Source organism: Indicator indicator, chromosome 39, assembly GCF_027791375.1.
Source record: "Indicator indicator isolate 239-I01 chromosome 39, UM_Iind_1.1, whole genome shotgun sequence".
Lineage (NCBI taxonomy): Eukaryota > Metazoa > Chordata > Aves > Piciformes > Indicatoridae > Indicator > Indicator indicator.
Window position 1 is genome coordinate 530917 of NC_072048.1, and position 20413 is coordinate 551329.

At 59.2% G+C, this 20413-nt stretch overlaps 1 protein-coding gene across 1 annotated transcript in view; it reads left to right on the forward strand.

Annotated features, from left to right (window-relative positions):
* Positions 1-20413, forward strand: part of ZNF385C (zinc finger protein 385C) — a 55603-nt gene that overhangs the window by 16717 nt on the left and 18473 nt on the right. Inside the window, 1 exon segment of the mRNA XM_054396789.1 lies at positions 1550-1798. Within this exon segment, the coding sequence (XP_054252764.1) occupies positions 1550-1798 (249 nt within the window).

Genomic DNA, 20413 nt, shown 5'->3' on the forward strand with positions numbered 1-20413 from the left:
TCATTGGAAGGTGAAGCTGAAGCTTCAAGAACAGCCTAAGGTCTTCAGAATCCAGGTACCAGAGAGCTGTGTGTGAACTTCAGGCTCCTAAATCCTTCTGCCCAATCCTAGGTTAACTTCTTCTGAATGTGAAGCTCTTTTTTAGTTCCTCTGCTGTAAGTACTGAAGCAGGAGGTTAAGGACCTACTTGTGAATGCTTTGGGCTAATCATGGACTAATTTAGGCTGGAAGGGACATCCCTTAGGGCACCTTAGAGTGCCACCGGGCTGACTCCACTTGTCACAGGGCTGGGGATCAGCCTGGATCCATTCCGGCAGGTCCAGCTTTAGATCCATTAACAGCTGCTCCCGGAGCTTTGGGCAAACCCAGCCTTGGAGGAGGATGCTGTTTGTACCCCCGGGAGCTGGGACAGCCGCTGGTCTGGCACCGTGAAGATGCTGGGACCCGCTGAGGACCGAGGTGGTCACCACACGAGTTGGGGCCCCCACGCACCCGGACCGGGGGTACCCGCGGCTGTCCCCGGGTTCCGGTGCTCGCCCCGGACCCGCTCCAGCTTGCGGGGACCGGGTCGCGGAGCCTCTGCGCCCTCGCGGGGCCGCGGCCGGGGCTGCAGCGCCCGGTGCGCCCCACCCTGTACCGGTGCCCCCTCCCCTCCCGGTACCTGGCTGCCCTCAGCAAACCGAGACCCACCGTGTTCGTGGGCTCCGGGGGCTGGATGGGCAGCAGCCACCCACGCCGGGCTCCTGAGGTGCACGGAGGGGTGGCTGGGGAGCCCCTGGCCCTTCTCGGTGTGCTCAAGCTGCAGTGGACCACCTCTGGGGACAGATGAGCTGACTTGGCCCCCTGGGGTGTCACGGCCCAGCGTGTCTGTGTGTGTAAGGGGCAGCTGCCAGCTCCGAGGAGGTAACAGGATCTCAGGGCCTGGGTGACCTTCAAGCCTGTCTGAGGCTCAGTTCTGGATGTCTCACCAGCTCCTAGTTTGGGGTTGGGCAGTGGGGACAGTGCGACTTGAGACAAAGGCTGCAGGAGGGTCCCCAGCTGGCCCCAACTCCTCCAGGTCCTCCACGTGGTGGCCATGTGTGGGTTTGGGACTGGTCCCACAAAGCTCTGAGTTCAGAGCAGGCTCCTGATGCTCGAGAAAGTGATCGAGGGGCTGGTGCCAGTCCTCCTGCCGTGGTGGGACACCAGAGCAGCACAAAAGTCCTTCCAGTTTGACTTGCTGCCTGCAGGGCTGGTGACCACCGCAGCTCAACCCATGGCGCTGCCTCTGAACCAACAAATACTTCAACTGACCCCAAAAGAGTCTCCTGGTGCTAGAAACTTGGAAATTCCCTGCTCCAGCACTGACCTCCTGGGAATGCTGCTGCTCAAGTTGTCTTCCTCAATGCAGCTCCTTGCAGAGCTGCAGATGCTGTTGCTTGGGGAGCCTCCACAGGTCCAGGCAGCCTGGGGACCTTGCAGGTGTGGGACCAGCGCTGGCTTCCTGCCTCACCTGGCCTCCTGTTTCTGTCCCTCTGTCCTCATGGCAGGCCTGTCATTCCTCCTGCAGGCATGAAGCGACCCTTGAGCCCATCCCACAGCCCCGAGAGCGGGGTGAGGCTGCTGGAGGTGGGCAGCTGCCCGCCCGGCCAGCCCGAGCAGCACCTGAAGCGGGAGAAGAAGCAGCAATCGTTCACCCTCTGCGAGGTCTGCAACATCCAACTGAATTCAGCAGTGCAGGCGCAGGTCCACTACAACGGCAAGAGCCACCAGAAGCGCCTCAAGCAGCTCAACAAGGGCAAGCTGCCAGCACCACAAGGTAGGAGCCCAGCACCAGCTCGAGGCTGCCCACAGGCTGCCCCTGCTCTGGGCTCTGCTCAGCTCTGTGCTCCGGATCTCTGGGATGCTTGGGAATGCTGCATCCCGTCACTTGCTGCTCTGCCTGGGCTCTGGGGACTTCCCCACCCCATTGGCACTGCTGCTCCTCAGGGGTGTTTGGGGCCTGAGAGCCCCAGATGCCTCTCAGATGGACACTTGTGGGTCCTGTCCATATGCTGGTGTGGTTGCGGGGACTGTGTCCTCATGAGTATCTCCTTAGGTTTCTGCAGGTGACTGGCAGATGGCCTCAGCCCCTCACCAGCAGTGGTGGCAGGGATGCTGGCACATAGCGGGTGCTATGCTGTTGGGGAAAGGTCATGTGAGGGTGTGGACTCTTTTGCCCTCTGCCATCTGTTGGCATTTACCTGCCCTGGGCATGCACAGCTGCCTGCTGCAGATTTTCTCCTGCACAAAAGCAGGGAAATGTGCCCACAGATGTCACCCTGTGCCAGCACCTGGCCAGTGCTGCCTGAGCCTTTCGTACCAGGGTTTGTGGCATCAAGCAGCAAGCTGAGGGAGTTTGTCTTTCCTGGGGCTGGTGCAGACGTCTGTGCCCAGAGCCATGTCCCCAGCCTGGGACTGGAACTTCCTCTGGGACCCCTCTGCTCTTTGAGGGGGTTACAGGCTGGGGACCCCATGGCTGCTCTGCAGGGAGTGGTGGTCGCAGTGCTCTGGATAGCTCCAGGCAGGGGTAAGGAGCTGAGGCTTCCAAAACGCTTTGCAAATGATCAATGCCTTTGTCTGAGTCAGGGGGATGAGAAGAGAGGATGGAGAAGGGGCAGGAACGTGCTGGAACCCTGTCAGATTCCGTGTTGGTGCCAGCCCCTCGCAGGCACCCTGTGCCCTGACTGTCCTCTGGCAGCCCACGGCAGGCAGCCATGTGAGGAGCTGCTGTGCTAAGGAGCAGCGAAGGGTTGGAGTCTGTTCCTGGTGTCAGGTAATGTTTGTTTAATAACATCTGAAGGGTTGGCAAACAAATCTGCAAGGCTTAGGGAACAGCAGGCAGCAGCAGGCAGCAAAACCTGTGTCCAACCCCTCAGCCCTGGGTAGCGGGGTGGGTGCTGATGGGCATCCATGTGCCAAATTCTGCCCTCCCCTGTGGTGGCTCTGTGTGAGCAGGGCCTGGGACACGCGGAGGAGCTGCTCTGTTTGTCACCATTTACTGACAGCTGGAAGCATCCCCTGCTGTTTAACGGGAACAGGGCTCGTAAATTCCAGCCTGCAGCTTCCACGTCCTGCCCTGCACCCGCGGTGGCTCGGTGAGCAGCTGCCCAGGACTCATTTCCTCCCGAGCCAAAGAATTCCGTTGTGTGTGAGCTCTGTGCTCCTGCAGCCCCTTGCAGCCTCCTCCCCTCTGCCTGTATCCAGGGCTCTAGCTGCAGCCCTTGGGGCTTTGCTGCTCAGGGTGAAGTTAGCTGCTGTTGGCTGGGATTTGCTTAGGTGGGGAAATTGCAGATGGCATCGGCCCCCTGCCTGCCCTGCTCCCGACCTTCTCCCCCACACTTTTGGTGCAAAATGTCATTTCCAGCTTTGTCACAGGCAACCTTTTGCAGCTCCTGAGGCATGAGCTGGGGGGGCACAGAGCTGTGAATCAGAGGCCAGAACTGGCAACTGGCTGACACAATACCTTTGTCACCATCCTGTCACTGGCACTGTGGATGCTTGGCACCACCTGGCCTTGTGTCACCAGTGCTGGGAGAGAGGCTGATCCCCCCCAAACCCAACCATCCACTGTACCTGCCTGCAGTCCCTGCAGCCGTGGCCCCCTTCTGGGCAGCTTCTGGCCAAGCTGGGGATGGGCTCCGTCCAGCGCAGCCTGTGGTGAGGGCCAGGCTGAGCTGTGGCTCTGTCAGCACCGGGGGAGCCTTGGCAGGAGCAGAGGTGTTTGTAAAGACCACAAATTCAGTGGAATAATTGAGTTAGGCAGGGAAGAGGTCTTCCTCCCGGCTGGAACCTCTGTTCCGCACTGACATCTACAGCTATACCAAAGCAGCTCCCACAGGCGCCGCTCGATCTTCCCGGGGCCGCCTCCGGCTGCTCCGGTCGCTGATGCCTGCAGAGGCTGCGGCCACCGTGCTCGGTGGAGCGGAGCTGCGCGGGGGCTTGGTCGGCACAGCGGGGGTGATGCTGGGGTCCTTACCACTGATCCCTCAGCTTGAGCCCAAGTACTGCTGGCCAGGCGCTCCCTCGTCGGGCAGGTGCCAGGCTGCTCCCCCAAAGCCAGTGCCCATGAGAGGGCAGGGCGAGTCCTAACCACCTGGAGCCAGCTGTGCGCTGGTGCCAATCCACGTCGCAAGGTCTTCCTCTGCACCGTGCGCCCCCATGGCATTATGTAGCCAGACCCTCTCCAGTGCTGCCCAGTACCATGCCCAGAGCTGGCACTGGAGCTCCCTGTGCTGCCAACTCCCCCACTGGGAGGCTCCACACGGCGGCCGCGGCTCCTTGCACAGGGGAAGATCCCAATTCCCCCAGTTAGCCGCTGCAGGGTCTGTCTGCGTGCGTTTGCAGGGCAGGAAGAGCTGAGATGAGCAAAGCAATCGCTGTGACAGCTCCGGCAGCGCTGGCTCTGCAGCGGCGGAGCTGGGCCCCCCTGGAGGGGACCTGGGGACCCTGTGGGAGATGGAGCCAGCTGGGGCTGGGGGTTGCTGGTGGGACTTTTATGGGGTGCCAGCTAAACCCCCAGATTCCGGCGCCAAATGGGGCTGCTTGTGGGTGCTGGGGAGAACCTGCTCCCCTCAAATGGTTCCTCCACTGCAGCCCCTGGGGCAGCCCCTGGGGCAGCCCCGGGGCAGCAGCACATGCAGCCTGGTTTGGTTTGTCCAGAGGGAAAGGATGGGCTGTGGTGTTAGATGGGGGAGATCCCAGAAGGGTCCCAGGAGGACTGCGCTGCCAGATGGAGCCTGGTGACCCTGGGCATCACCCAGGCTGGGAGCTGAGCTCAGCCAGCCAGCACATGGAGAGTTCCTGCAGCCTGCAAAGTTGAACGAATAGTTCATGGTCCTGCTCCCTGCAGGGCTGGCATAACCCAGAGGGCAGTGGGCAAATCCTGAAACACCCAGAGCATCACCGGGGAAAGCAGTGCCTTGGAGTGGGGAGCTGGTGGCTTCGGGCAGGGACCGTCTGGCTGCTCCGAGGCCCTGCTCCAGTGAGCTCTGACGTCTCTGAGGTCAGCTGCAAAGTGCTTCCTCCTGCCTCCTCCCCTGCTCCCTGCCGTCGGAGCTTTTCAGCTGTTAATTACCAAGGAGATTGGTGCCAATCTCATGTTTTTCAGTTTCTTGTTATGCACGGAATCCTTTAATTGTCTTTAATAAACAGGGCGATGCTCAGTGGCTCTTTGTCTGCAAGAAAATCCTTTGTGCTGATTGGAACCACAGCAAACGTGGGATTAGAGCCTAATTGGGCACTAATCAGGGTGCAGCAGCCCCAGCACCAGCTGGGCTGGGACTGGGATGGCCTCAGAGCTGGGGCAGGTGTGGTGGGGAGGTGCTGTGGCAGCCCTTGCTGTTCTGACTTCCTCCTGAATTCCTGCAGTGTGTTGCTGCTCTCCTGCTTTTGGGGCTGTTAGAAGTGTGGCAGCAGAAGCCAAGGGTCTGATAGGCAGGAAGCTGCATGCACTGGACATGCCCAACTGGGCTCCTGAGTGTGATGTTGGGTGGGGAAAGGAGCAGCTGGGAAGGTAAAGGGTCTGGGGGTAAGTGGAGAAGGGCAGTGTGGGGGTGACCAGGTTGGGGAATGCTCCTGCCTGACCCCAGCCATGGGGCCATGGAAGCAGCACACGAGGTTCTCCTGAGCTTCCCGATAGCAGTCCTGTGCCCACCCTGTGGTAAAGAGTCTTTAACATTCAGCTGAGGCAGAGGCTGCTCAGGTGATCCCCTGGGGTGGGTCCATCACCTGGTGGCCAAGCAGGAACTGGGTTCATACTTTAAGCCTCTGTCAAGTGAGGGAGGGACGAGTGGATGGAGCCCTCCTGCTCTGCTGGCCTTGGCTGCCTCCCTGCAGATGGCTAAAAATAGCTCTTCGGCTCAGATCGGAATAACCTGGGATCTCAGTGGGAAATTTGATGTTTTCTCATGTCTTGAAGATGTTTGCTGGGATCAGGTGGTGTCTGAAGGAGCACAGTTATGTAATTGTACATTTCCTCCTCTCTGACGTTCCCAGGCTTGTTTCCCCCCTCCCTGGGCAGGAACATCCCTCGAGGCTCCTGAGGCAGAGCTGGGGGGGTTGGGAGCAGCTGCAAGGGGCAAGAAGAGGAGAGAATTACCCCCACCCCGGGCACTGGCAGAACAGCTCTGCTCACTGAATGCCTTTGTTACACCCAAAAAAGCCATCGCACGTGGGGCAAAGGGCCTGTGGGCTCTGTGCCAGGCCAGACCCCCCTCTTGGCAGAGCAGCCTTGTGCCAGTCTGTGAAGCCAGGGGAAACTGCTCCCTTTTAAAAGCCTCTGAAGATACTCCATTAAGTTGCTCTCTCTCTGCAAGGCTCAGACCTTCATCTGATCATGGATTAATCACTGGATCATAATCTCTGCTTTTATTGAGCCGCTGACTTTAAGTGAAAGCCAAATTGATTAGCTGTGAACTGATGAAAGGATTCTCTTGGAGCAGTGTGTTTGCTGTCAGGCCACGGCCCCTCTGCTCTGCTCCCTCAGCTCGGGCCAAAAGCTTCAGGAATTTTTTTTTCTGACACATTTATCCTAAGAAGATCCTTAAAATTTCAACTTCTGCCCCAAAAACTGACCCAGAGAAGCTGCTGGGCTGTGCAGTGCAAAGCCAAAAGGTCATGAATGAAGATAATCTTTGGCTAGGCTGTGTTAGGGCTCAGGGCTGGAGGCCAGGAGGGATGAGCTCTGTTCCCAGCCTTGATCTTCACTGATACTCTGGGCAGGTCACCTCCCCATGGCTGTCACTCTGCTCCAGTCCCCCAGTTCAGCCCTGGTGATCTGTGGTACCTTGGCAGAGGGCAGCTGTGCAGCTCTCACAGCCACAGCCTGGTGTTTCACCTGGCACCTCTAATGCCTAGTGACTGCAGCTGGGATGCAGTGGGACACTTCTCCTTCCTTCCCTGTGGGAGCAGGACAGTGGCTGCCTCACTCCCTGAGGAGATGCTCTCCTGGGACAGGGATCAGAGGTCACCATGGAGCTGAGATGCTCTCGTGGTTAGCTGCCATGTTTACCATTTATTTATTTATTTATTTATTTCCCACTTAAAATAAATCCCAGACTTTCCCCTTCCCAATCTGCTGAGCTGGGAAAGCTGTGAACTACTCCAGGGCTGCATGTTCCCCGTTGCTCTTAATCTGCTCCTAATTAAGCTCACGTGTGACGCGTGCCTGAGGTAAGTGCCTGTAAAATGCTGTTGTTGCAACTCGAAAGCAACCCAAATGGAAGAAAATCACAGCAAATTCCAAGATTAAGGATCCTGGCTCAAAATACAGTGCTTAAAAATAACACAAGGCCGTTTCTCTTGGTGTGGGGAAAAATTGCCACTGCCAGCAGCATCCTCTGCGCACAGCTCAGCATCTGCCCATCCTGGCACCCCCTGGGCACAGCTCAGCTGGGATGCTGCTGTCCCCTGACCCTCTGACTGCCACAGTCCTGCTGTGACCCTGTGTCCAGCTCGTCCCTGCAGCCCTGCGCCCCTGTGGGTGCTCGCTGCTCCTCGGCTGCTCCTCTGCACGCCTGTCCTACCCCTGCAGCTCTCCCGAGGAAAATGGGGTGAAAAAAAGGCAAATGGAGAGGGGAGGCGGAGAGGAGAGAGCTGGCTGAGGGCGAGTGGAGGTTTGTGGGTAGTGTAAAGCTGTCAGTGTGATTTAGGGTCTGCTGGTTAAACTGGTTTATGTTCCCAGACAGTAAGTCGTGAGCAATATGAAATTCTCTCTGAGGAGATATCTGCCCTCGTCATGCTCTGTGCCAGCTCCCCCAGAGCCGGCTTAGTGCTGCCTCAGCCCTCGATGCCATGGCTGCACTGAGACAGGAAGCCAGAGCCTCGCAATCATGGAATTATGGAAGAGAGCTTTGAGCTCCTTGAGTCCAGCCATTGACCCAGCACTGCCAGGGCACCACCAAACCGTGGCACTCAGCTCCACATCTCCACGGCTTTGAAACCCCTCCAGGGATGGGGACTCCACTACTGCCCCGGGCAGCCTGGGCCAGGCCTTGACAACCCTTGTGGGGTTGTTCCTCGTGTGCCCTGGAGGGGTTCTGGGTGTGCCTGCTGGGTGTTCACTGGTGTATGGAGGGTTTCACAGTGTGCCAAAGTGTGGCTGCAGGTGAAGTCCTCTGCCCTACTCCTTCCTAAATTAGATGGAAAATATTGCACCCTTTCTCTGAAGCTATTTCAGGTGTAATTTCCATCCCTTTTCCTGATAATTAAATATTTTTAGGTCAGCCAGTTTCTCCACCCTATTTGTGGACCTGTCCTGGATGCCTTTGTAATTAGACATCTCCCTGGGAAGAATGAAGGCGGAGGCGGCCGCGGCTCTCCCGCAGCCCTGCCCGCGGCCGCTCCTGTCTTTGAGCAGCTGCTCGTCCTTGGGGCTCCTCCAGCCTGGGGCTCACCGGAATCCACTCCCCTTGGAGGGTGATGATGGATGGAGCAGCCCCTAATTAACATCCCGAGGCCTGGGGACACGGTGGTGGCTGTCCTCTGCTGTGACACCCAGCCAGCAGCAATCAGGGTCTCATTGTTAAAGGGTGAGAATTTTTAGCACACGACTAAGCAATCTGAAGCTGATTTTTTTCAGGCGGTTCTTTAAAAAGGGAAAAGAAAGTTTTAGCATCTTGCCCTGCGACAAAAAGGTCCTGAATGGGCTGGTTTAAAGCTGAGACGCTGCACAGGAACTGGAATTAATGAAAGGGCAACATTGTTCTGGGCTACTGAGAGGAGGGAGATTAAAGGAGCTGGGAACAGAGGGGCCGAAGAGCTTGGCTCTTCTCCTAGTTCTTACCAACCCGATAAGACCAGAGCTTCCCTTTAATGGAAAACAGAGGTTACACCACAGCCCCCCAGCCAGGGCCTGTGCGGGTCACCCATCTGCACAAAGGCATCGGCAGCTCCCCTGGTTTGCCCCTGCACAATCTTCAAGAAGAGTTAATTAGACCTCGAGATGCCCTGATCTGGGATGGGCACCTGCAGCCTTGGTTTGACTGAGTGCCTCTTTGTCGGGGGGGCTGTGGGGGGAACGTGAGCCACAAATCCTATCCCCTTTGTGTGGGAACCTCCCGAGGGGAGGGTCCAGCCCTGAAAATCTGTTATCTTAATCCATGCAAACTCGGGAGCATGAAAGGTCAGAGCCTGGGGGTCGAACCGCCGGCGGCTGCTCCACGCCTCAGCCTTCTGCTTCTGAGGAGCTCCGGTTACAGAGCATAGGAAAACCGATCCCTGACGTCCAGGTGGATCGCTGCTGATCCTATCTGGCGTCTTTCACCCCCAAATTATAGCCTGAATACTCAAAGTCAGCCAGAATGGCTCTGGGAGGCTTGGCAGACCTGGGGAAGGGGTGGGGGCTTCCCGCGGGTTTTGTCCCTCTGTTTCCCTTCTCCCTTGTGCCCATTGCTCAGTTCTGCTTTTGGAGCCTCAGGCTGGGCTCTGCCAGAGCTGTGGGAGAGGCTCTCTCCTGTCTGCAGAGGAACCTCTGCTCCATCACCTCTCTCTCCTAACCAACCTTCTGCCACCAGGACCCTGAGCTTGGGGAAAGACTGCTGTGCCCCTGGTGGGGTGTGCAGCACCTGGGCCACGTTGTCCCTGGGGTTTGATTTATGTTGGTGCCCCCCAAGGTGTCATGCCCCCCAAGCCGGCTGTTGTGGTCTCCAGGCGCCCTTCCCTGTGGCAGCACCAGTCAGGGTGCTAGGCAGCAGCAGCTCCATCCCATGGAGGCTGTCGTGGGAAGAAGGGGCCGTGGGCTTTGTCCCCAGGTCCAGGACGGCTGGTGGTGGGGAGTGGGATGGGTCCGGGCCCAGTGGGGGAGTTTGTACTGCTGCCATGTGCCAGCCCCGGGGTCCACGTATGAATATAGCAAGTTATGCCTGGGCTGGACCCACGCTGCGTCGCTGGCAAATTCCAGGGGGCAGCAGCGTCTGGGCAGGAGGCGTTGAGGGGCAGGGTTTGTGACCAGAACCTGCCACCAGCCTCTGTTCCAGCTGGCCACAAAGGCCTGGCCATCAAACGCCACGTCCCACGCTGCCGTTCCTCTCCCACCCCACTGTGTTGTGCCAGCTCAACCCCTTTCAGCTGCGGTGATGCCAGCTGGGACCTGCCCACCCAGCTGGCACAAACTGGGCACTGGCTGGAGCAGGGAGATTGTTTGTTGCTGAAATTGCCGTGGGAAGCTCGAGGGGCTGCTTGGGGCTGGGGGTGAGGGTGGGCAGAGGATGGAGCGCGGGGGTTCAGAGCTCTGTGTTGGTCCAGCTGGGTCTCACCAGCAGGGCTGGAGGTGGGGAGATGCCAGACTTGCTCGTGGTGAGGAGAGGGAAGAGGAGAAGAGCCCCTGGATGGTTCAGCCTGGTCTTTACACCTCCACGCTCCCCTCTGCCCGGCGCTGGCAGTGGTGAGGCCAAACTGCTGCTGACATTAAATAAATTAATATAAGGTTTAAATAGCTGCTGGGAACAGGCGGCGCGGGCCTGGCTGTCAGTCCCGGATTAGCGGCTGCCCAGGCTAAACTTACTGCTGCCGCTAACGACCCTGAGAGCAATGCCCTGTGCAGGGCACCCAGGGCTGTGCCACTGCTCCTGCGCCCCCCAAGTGGGTGCTGAGATAGGGACCTGTGGACTGCCCTGACCAGCAGCAGTACATGGGGGAAGGGGGAGGGAGGGACTCTCGATGGCTTCAGGTACTTTTCAGAGCACAAAAGTGTGAGAATTCACCCAAAAAGTGCTTGGTCTGGCTGCAGGGCAGGAATTGGGCATCTCGTGGTTAGCCTCCGGGTTTTGCTGTGCTGGGGGTGCTGAGGCTCCTGCCTAACTCTGAGCTGCTTGATTTGAGGGCAGCATTTAAATCTCTCCCTGTTCCCCTCTTCCTTTGGGGGGCTGTGATCGTTTCCTCTTTCCACAAGCAGCTTTTTCATCATTTCCCTCTTGAAAAGGCAACCACGGCCTGAGCCTCCCTGCTCCTGAGAAGCTCCGGGGGCCAAAAATTCAGCACCAAGAAGTTGCTGCCATGCCTGTGGTCGTGAAAATGATGTGGAGGGCAACAAGTCCTGGGCTCCTGGGCTTCTGCAATACCTCAGCCCTGGGGTGCTGAAATGACACACTCCCCCCCCCCCCCCAGCCCAGGGCAGGCTGCTCACATCACCCCACGAGGTGACAGCAGGATCAGACCCGGCAGCCCCTTCCTCAGGCAGGTTATCTGGCTCCAGGGCTGGCTGGTGGGGTAAGGCCTCTCCCATGTGAGTGGTGGAGAAAGGGCTGAGCTCAGGCTGCTGTTGGAGAGGGCAGTGCCAGCATCTCGGTGCTGAATTCCAAAAGCTGAAGGGTCTGCTAGTGACTGGAGGGGGTTGGTGCCAGCGTGTGTGGAACGTGCTTGGCATCATGGGCAGTCTCGGGGGGAGGTGGGCTCAGCCCATTCATGAGACCCTGCCCAAGGGGGCATTTGGGAGATGCTCTTCCAGGGAGGTTCAGGATAGGGGGGTTCCCGCTGTCATGCCGACCCCCCCACCTTGGTGGGGACCCAGCACGGAGCATCCCAGCGGGTGCCTGTCCCCGGCCACCTCAAACCAGCCCCATTAGAGGGGGGCGGTGCTGTGTTCTCAGAATGTGATCTAGGGGTGCAGAAGAAGCGGCTCAGGGGCTTCCTCAAAGTTTCCTCTCTTTGGCAACCCCGGTACTGGGAGCGGGGGCGGAGCCGGCCACTCCCTTCCCTCCGCCCCCCTCCCGGTTCCCCCCCGGTTGTGCGATCACCGGCACCTCTGAGGCGGGGCCGGGCGCGGCGGTGAGGGGCTCGCAGCGCATTGGGCGGCTGAGAGGGGCTGCGGGGGGGGGGCTGCCCGCCTCTTCCCGCCCCTGCCCTCAGCCCAGCCGGGCGAGCGGGAGACATCAGCAGCAGCGAGCCGAGGCAGCCGCATCCAAAATGCTTCTAGGTGGGTGAAACGCAACTTTCCTCCAGCCCCAGCTCCCCGCTGCTTCCCCCAGCGCTCCCTGCCGCTCCCTGCTCTCATTAACGCACAGAGAATCCGTCTGGAGAGCTCAGTTCTTGGGCTTGGTGCGGGGGGGTAGGTTACCGGAGCCTGGAGATAAACGGAGCCCCTGGCAGCCTGCGGGGCTCAGGGGCTCGGCCGGCATCGCGGGGACGGTGGAAGGGGTCTGGCGGTGGTGATGGGTCCAGTGGTGGCTATGGAAGAGGGTCCGGTAGCAATGGCAAGGGGTCTGATGGCAATGGAAGGGATCTGGTGGCGATGGTAGGGGGTCTGTGGGGGCGGCGCTTCCCCCGCTGCTGTCCCGGGGATGTTCCTGCCTGCACCGACCCTGTTCAGTCGTTGGGTGGGCAGCAGGGCAGTGACGAGTTACCTGAGCTAGAGAAAAATGGAAATAAACCAAGGTGAGAGCTGTGCCGTGAGGGAAAAAAACCAGCTCTGATTGTTTTGTATTTCCTGTGTGTCTCTACTGAGGCTGCGGGGAGGGAGGGTCTTTGCTCCCCTGTGCAGTTGGTTATTTACCGCCAGAAACGAGCTCCAGGAATTGGTGCTGCTAGAGGAGTCCGGGCTCGAGAGCGAGGGGCTGGCAGCAGCCTCAGCATCACACGCAAATATTGGCTCTCCTGTCGAGTCCCCATCCTGCTCCCACCAGGGCTCTGGGTGCTGAGTTACCCTCCGGAGATTTTCTTCTTTCCAAGGGAATCGAGTCGCTGCTGTTCCCCGCTGCCCCAAACCCAGCCAAAGAGCTGCTCCTTTGATTGGCATCGCTCGAGCCGTGCGCCGAACACCCACAAAATGGTCCCTGCCAGCCCTGGAGTGGGCAGCCTGTGCCGTCGACTGCCAGCCTTCTGAGCACAGTCACTTACAGGATCTGAGCTGAGTTGGGCTCACTGCATCTGATTGATTTTTTTTTTTCCCAGGGCTGCAAAAAGGAAGGAAAAGGTCGGGCACTGACAGGGCTTTGTTGTGCCCTTGCTCTTCTCTTGGGGGTCAACCCTGAGCTGCGTTCCTGCTGCACCCGCGGTGCAAAGCTGTGATGGTTTTGTGTGAAATGAGGCTGGGGGCAGAGGCCTGCGGTGCCTTGGCAGGGGAAAGCTGGCAGGGGGGTGCTGGAGGGGCTCTGCTCTGGCTTTGGCTGTGTTGGGTTGGTGGAGCTGTGGCAGCAAGCAGAGCGTGACGGTAACGCTGCCCTCGGACCCGCTTCAGGTGCAGGCTCGGGCTGGGAACGTTGCTGGTTTGGGGATAATTGGCAGTAACTTTCTGGGGGGAAAGGAGCATCACCCCTGGGTGCTGCCCGTGCTGGCAGCCATGGATCTGGCTGGTTCCCTCAGTGCATGTGTGTGCACATACATGTGCTGTGTGTGCCCACATGCCAGCCTGTGTTCATGCCCCCCTGGCCACACAGCGCCAGCCTGTGCTTCTGGGTGCCTGTGGCAGCAGGAGAGCAGCCAGGCCAAGGGATGGCATTGACCTGGCACATCTGATGAGCTCCTCCAAGGACTCGGCTGGCTGTGGGCGCAGCCTTGCCCGGCAGCTGTCTCCTGTGCATCACTTCAATTTTTCTGATAATCTGAAACTCAATCTTTTCTCTGAGCTGTCGCTGCCTGCGTCCCGGAACGCGTGACGCTGCCCTGCTGTTGATCTGGAATACTGCTCAGGCAGGGCAGGTTTAAAAAAGAACAACGACCAAACCACCCCCCGAGGCTCCTGCTTGGCCTCGAGGGCTCAGGGATGAAGGCAGTGGTGTAAAGTCCCCAAAGCTTCACTTCTGAACCTGCAGTGCTGGGAGCTCGCTGTTGGTCTCTGCGCTGGGGCTGGAGCCATGGGCCCATCGTGCTTGCCGGAGCTGTGTTGGCTGCTCTCCACAAGGGTTGAATGTTCTCCCCTCATCGTGGTTTGAAAGTCCCTTCCAAAACCTGGGAACTTGGAGTCACTGCCTTCCCTCTGAGCTAGGATGGGCAGTGCAGGATGCGACCACTCGTGGGAGCTGATGCTGTTGGGAGTCATCTGTTGCTAATTGGCTGCTTAATTAGGCTTCCGATCCCCTCGTTGGGGGTAATGGGCAGAGGCCTGGCCCAAATCAAACCCTGGGTTTGACTTTTGGGGTCCTTCATCAGAGGTGAGACTGAGCTTCCCCTGAGGTGGTTCTGGGTGAATTTGCCTGTAAATTCCACAGTCATTGTTACTGCCAAGGGCTTGCTCTGAGACATACCCTGGGGCAGGTGTCTGTCCCTGGTTTCAACCACGACCTGGGGCACTGGGGGCTCTGAGCAACAACAACAGCCTCAGCCTCCCCTTCTGAGTATTTTTAGACCAAGCTATCATCCAATCTTGACCTCCAAGATGATGTGGGCTAGAAAATATCACTGCATTTCCAGCATCAAGCCAAGGGTGCAATCCTCCAGCTTTTCTAGTCCCTTTGTAATGCCACCTCCCCTTGCTGGCATCCCGAGGTGCCAACAGGTATTTTGAGCAAAGGGGAAGTTTTTGGAAGTTTGGGCAGTGAGGATGCTCGCAGCAGGCTGCTGGTGGCCGCACTCTGATAGCTCATTCCAGCAGCTGCCTGCTGTCCCCGGGCCCGTTGCGACTGCAGGGATCTAGCAGAGCTGCTTCTGCCTTTTCTGAGCAGGCTGCTGGCAGGAGTGGGCTGCCTGCTCCCACTCTTCTCCAAAGCGCTGATATTAGCATGGCCTGGGTAGGAGTGGCGGAAATTACAATGAAATACAAGAGGTAGGACATAAAAATCTAATTAAAAAATAATGACAGATGTCTGTCCTCTTCCCCAGCCCAGCTATGACCAGCCTGGCCCCAGGGCAGCCCTGCTGGGAGCTGTGCAGTTCAGTCGCTGTCTGTGGCGCTGTGATGGGTGCAGGGCCACCCAGAAATAACAGGAGGTGGGGTGGGCCAAGAGGTTTGACCTCTCTGAATCTTAGGGGCAGGGGCACATGCCAATGGCTTAAGGTTTGAAAGTCCTTTTGACTGCCCAGGATTTGCACCCCTGAAGTCTGAGCTGATGGGACCCCTTTTGGCCCCCACAAGCAAAGCTGGGAGGGACTGGCTGAAGCCACGTGGCTGGGGGTCAGCCACGATGCCATCACATGCCAGGGTTTGAGCCTCACTACAGTGGTCTGTGGCATCACTCTGGCACATCCAGGATGAGCTTGGAGCCTAGCTCTGCCACTGACCTGCTGGGTGGCCCTGGCCATGCCACTTGTCCCCTCTGAGCCTCTGTCTCCTCAGAGCTCTTTGCAGTCTGGGTGCTTAGTGCCCCCAGGGAAGGGCCAGCCCAGCCCCAGCTGGGAACGGGAGGCACCTGCCCAGTGATTCCCTAACAGAAATCATTAATTTTGCTGCTAATGGAGGAAACGCTGCACTATGAAAAATGTGCCTCAGCTCAGAGGCAATTGCAAAGCTGGGAGGGAAGGGAGCCCCTTAATTTGTTCCAAATTGGTTATTTCACTGGAATGGTGAGAAAGCATCAATTTGAGTCTCTTCCCTCCCTTTCCATTTCTGTCAGTCGTTCCCTGGCTGTAATGAATTTGGCTCGGCTGTGATTTTGATGATTTAAACGGTGCCCAGAATAAAGGCTGTGCTGCTCTGGGGCTCAGGACTGCCCTCTGAGTTCTCTATGTTCTGGAAAGACCCTGAGCTCTGCCCCCCAACCCAGAGGAGAAGCTGATGGTGGGGAGGGTAGAGCAGGGTTCAGGGAGTGGAGCCCTGGTTCGTGTTCAGCCCTCGCTGCCTCAGGTCAGCTGGTCTCCAGCTCCTTGGTACCTGTAACAGGGATCAGTGAGGTCCTGGCTGGGCTGTGGCAGCCCCAGCGGTAACGCTGGCTGCAGTGGGGGGGGGGGTACTGGGATGGTCTGGGGCTCTGCAAGGGGGGGCATCACTGAATGCTCAAATAACGAACTGGCACAGGGCAATTAAAATCTGAGGGGAAGTGGTGCTGGTGGGCACGGGAAGGAAAAGAGGCTTGGTAGAGGAAGAACTGCGCCCAGTTTTGCTCCTCAGGGATGGTTGATAGTGTCAGTGATGTGGGGTTCCACAGATCTGGGTGCTGGATGTGGCTGAGCTGCCCCACAGGGAGCAGATGGGCAAGCTGGGGGGGAGTGCAGGGTGGGAGGTAACCTTGTCTGCTCCTACACTAAAGGGCTTTGCCCTTCTCAGCTGCTGTGTTGTGGAGAGCAAACTGCCTTGTTCTGATCAGAGCCAGGGTTGCTGGTGGGGGAGAAATGGGCACTGTCCGCCCCCCTCCACCTCCCGCCGTTCCAACCCTGACGAATCGCCCGGCTGCGGCCATGCCCAGCAGTTGCAGAGATGTCATCTGGGTTTATTTCAAGCCTTGTTCCCTGCCAGCTCAAGTCACGCAGCAAAGGGTTGTGAGGAGCTGTGCAGGAGGAGGCAGCGTCCTGTGAGCTGGTTGTGCCTGGGAGTTTAGGGGGGACCCTGTGTCAGTACCTCGGGGGGTTTCCTTCTCTAGGAGCACCCTCACAGTCTCCTCCCATGGCCCAGTGCCCAGCTAGGCACCTTCACAACGACCTGATCTGCTGCTATGCCCACAGTGGTGCTGGAAGGACCTCACTGGCAATTGAGGACCAACCCCCCCAAGCACCCCGGAGGTGTGCAGGAGAGCTGGGATGCAGCAGGGAAATACTGGGGTCCGCCAGCCTGTGCCCCATCCTCTTCCCTTAGCCAGGGCTCCTTCTCCCGAGCCTCCAGGTCTTTGAAGCAGCAGATCCTGTCAGAGGAGCTCACCCTGCCCTTCCTGCCAGCCCCGGCAGGTGCCCAGGGGGCTGCAGGGCTGTTTTCAATTGGTCTGAGCTGACAGGGTGCTGGGCACTGCCTCGCTCGCAGGGCCACGACTCAGCCCAGGCAGCAGATATGTGCCGCCTGCCGTGCACCGCGGGGACTAAATGGAGCTGGCACCACCTTCAGGTGCCAGGGCTGCTGCTGGGCAGGGGGGCAAAGCCTGGCCATAGGGCTGGGGGGGATCCCCTGCATTCCCCTGAGCATCTGCCCATGCATGCCCCTGCTGCCCTGGTCACTGGTTCATCTTGGGGTCTCTCAGAGACGGGGCTTTGGGTGCAGAGGCAGGGTGGGGACATGCAGGGCAGTGCCTGCCCTCCCTACCCCCTAAAATCCTCCCCAATGTGCCCATGTGATGTGTAGGGAGGAGAGTGGCTGGTGGAGCTGGGCACAGTGCGGTGGGCAGGAGAGCTGGGGGGCAGCTTCGGGAGCACCAGAGGTTCCATTTCCTGCTGGAAAAGTGTGAGTCATCCCCAGGGCCCCAGAGCCTGGCTCAGAGATCTCAGCACAGAGAAGGAACCCAACAAATCCGATCCGTGTGGTGGCCTTGTGGGTCTGATCTTTGGGGGGGGTCGTGGCTGCCTTTCCAGCCTGCTCTCTTCAGCCTCTTAGCAGTGCAGTGAACCCCCCCGGGGAACCCCCTGGCTGCGGGGCTGAACTGTGGGGAGGGGGCGCTGGGGTCTGACCCCTTGACACCCCCAGCTGTGCCTTGGGGTTGGTTTGGCCATTGAAGGACTACAGTGGAAACTGTGGCTCAGCGGGCAGCGGCCACCCTCATACCATGCAAATGATGGATGTGCCCAAGCAGGGAGGGCAGGTGCCCGCTGGGCACTTGGCCTGGCACAGAGGAAATAGCAAGGATCAAATTGAAGTGAGGGGGCTGCTGCTGCTGCTGCAGGGGAGCAAGGAAACAGTTCCTTTCGGGGTCCTTCAGGAAGGACATCAGTCAGTCTGTCTGTCAGTCTGTCTACTACCCTGCAGGGACATCAGGGGTAGACCTTTGCAATCTGCTCTGGTTGCTGGCACCAGGGGCTGCAGCAGCCTCCAGTCTGGAAGCAATGGAGGGGGCACAGGGATCAATGGGTGCTCAGCCCTGAGCCCCTCTCTGGTTTCAGCCAGCCCTTGGCAGGTTAACCCCAGGCTGTGGCAGGAATGTCCTGGGAGCAGGAAGAGCCTCTTGCCCCAGGACATGTGGAGGAGCCTGAAGAGAGGAATCCAGTGGGGGGGCCCCCAGCCCCTCCCAGAGCCAGGTACAATGCAGCCCCTAATCCAGGCACATACCGAGGGGCCACCTGACTGCACCAGCAGCAGCTGGAGCTGGGCCAAGAGCATCTCCAGTGCCCGGGCACCATGTCAGTGCTGGGGGGCTGCAGGATGGGTGGGGGGGACTCCATCGGGGGCTCCCACAGGGCATCACTGCCCTTTGAAGTTTCAGTGTCCTTGGGAACCTTGCTCGGGGCAAAAGCAAAGTTGGTGTAAAATCCTAAGATGAGTGGCTCTGAGGTTCACCTGCATTTGGTGCTGAAAAGTTCTGTAGGCCTCAGCAGAGCCTCTGTGCTCATTAGGGAGTGCCAGCTGTGGGTGCCAGAGCCGATCCTGCAGCTGTGGACCAGGAACACAGTTAAGTGGAGTTTGAGCTGGATCTTGGTCCAAGTCCTGCTGAAGGGCTCAGACCTGGGTGCTGCAGCAGCTCAGTGCCACGGGCAGGGCAGGAGCTGCTTTGACCCCAGCTGCCTGCTCGTGGGGCACATGGGTCCTGCCTCTGCCCCAACCCATCCTGGCTGGTTTCAAAAACATTTACAGCTCATCCTGCTGCATGTGCCTTGGCCAGGGGACCGAGGTGGATCTCCCAGGGGCCATGAGCTGGGCACCTGATGCCCATCATCTTTGCCCTCCTCACGTCCTGGGGGAAGGCGTCGTGGCAGGAAGTGTGCGGCAAGCGCCGGGGCACAGCTTCGTGTGCCGCCCTTGCCGAGGGGCCAGAGCCCATCCACGGCCACACGGCCTTCCCCGTCCCGGCCGCCGCTAGTGGCCACTGCCGCCGTGGGCTCCGGCAGCCTCCGCGGAGCCAGCGAGTCGCCGGCAGCAAGATGGCTGCGCCCGAGCGCCGCTGAGCGCCCTGCCAGCCGCAGGCTTTGTTCCCTGAGCCGCCGCGCTTGGGGCACGGCGGTGCCAGCTGGGCGGCCACCCATGCGCTGGGGGCTGCTGGGCTGGGGGCTGCTGGGGGCTGCCGCTGCCCTCCCAGCCGGCTCCTGGGCTCCGCTTGCTCTTTGGCTGGTTTGGGGGGTTTAAAGCAGGTTGGATTTTGGATTTTTTTTTTTCCTGTTTAAAACCCCAGCCTGGGAGGTTTGCCAGCCCCTGCCCAGAGCCTTTGCATGGTACGTATGAGGGCAGGGGGTGCGGGGTGGGCACGCAGGGCTGGGGGTTGCGTGCTGCTCTGCTCGCCCTCGCCCGGGTGGGCACTGGGTGACCGGCAGCTGCCTCTTCCCCATCACGATGCTTTTTCCTGTGGCCAGTGGTGCTAAGGAGCTGCGTGCCCGATGCAGGGTGCCCGGTGGGATGCTGCAGGGCATGCAGGACCCAGTGTCGCGGTGCTCTGCTGCCACCCCAGCACTCCCAGTCCCCAGCTGCTGCTTTTGCTTTGCTAGAGCAGCAGAGTTGGCAGGGGGCTGTGTGCAGGTGGGGGAAGGTTTGGAAGCTGATGGGGGTGGGTGACAGGGAGGGAACAGAGGGAGCTGCCCCCAGCACTGTGCAAGATCCCAACTGCAGCCAGGGCATGCCGAAAGACAGTGCCAGGAGAAGGCAGACCCTGGACTGTGGTGCCAGCTAGCTGTGGTGCTGGGCAGCTCCACCACCACCCAGGCGACGTTGCCCGGGGCACCCCGAGTGGCAGCCCCACTCCATGGCCGTGGGTGTTTGCATCTCTGGGCTGTCGCTCTGGGGCCTGGGGGTGTTCTGAAAAGCTTCAAGTTCCTGATAGGTTTCTCAGCACAGTGCCCCTGGCTGACAGCACTCCCTGGCTTGGCTGCTGCTGCTCAGCGTCCCTGTTCCTTCTGCCTCTGCATTTGGTTTCTCCGCCTTCCCCATCTCCTGCTGGTTCCTCCTCCTCCCACCACCCTGATGAAGGCTCGGTTTGGTTTTTCAATGCAGTTGATGGAAGAATACAAGGACTAGGCTGAGTGGGGCTTCGGTGCAGGGAGGGAGCTGAGTGGATCCTGAAATACTTCATCTGCTTGGGTTAAGTCAGAGCTCTGCAGCCTCAGGCTCAGGGAGGTGCTGGGGAGCCCTGGCTGGAGCAGGTCCTGTGCACAGCCCTGCTGCCATGGGACATGGCTTTGGCCACATCCAGGGATGGAGACAAGCGAGAGAGGAATGCAGACACAGGTGTGCATGCAAGGACTTGTGCCTGAGCTGGCCTCCAAGTCAGCCTGGTTCTGCTCTGGCTCTCAGGCACTTGCTGCCAGCAGCAGGAGCTGCTCCCTGTGGAGTCAGCGATCTCCTTGCCAGACATTCAGTCCAAAGCCACCTTTGACCCTCCCCTAATCCCTTTCCCTTGTGTCTCTTTCATCTCCAGTCGGACCAGGAGAGTGGTAATAGAGATTCTTACTAAGTTAAATATAG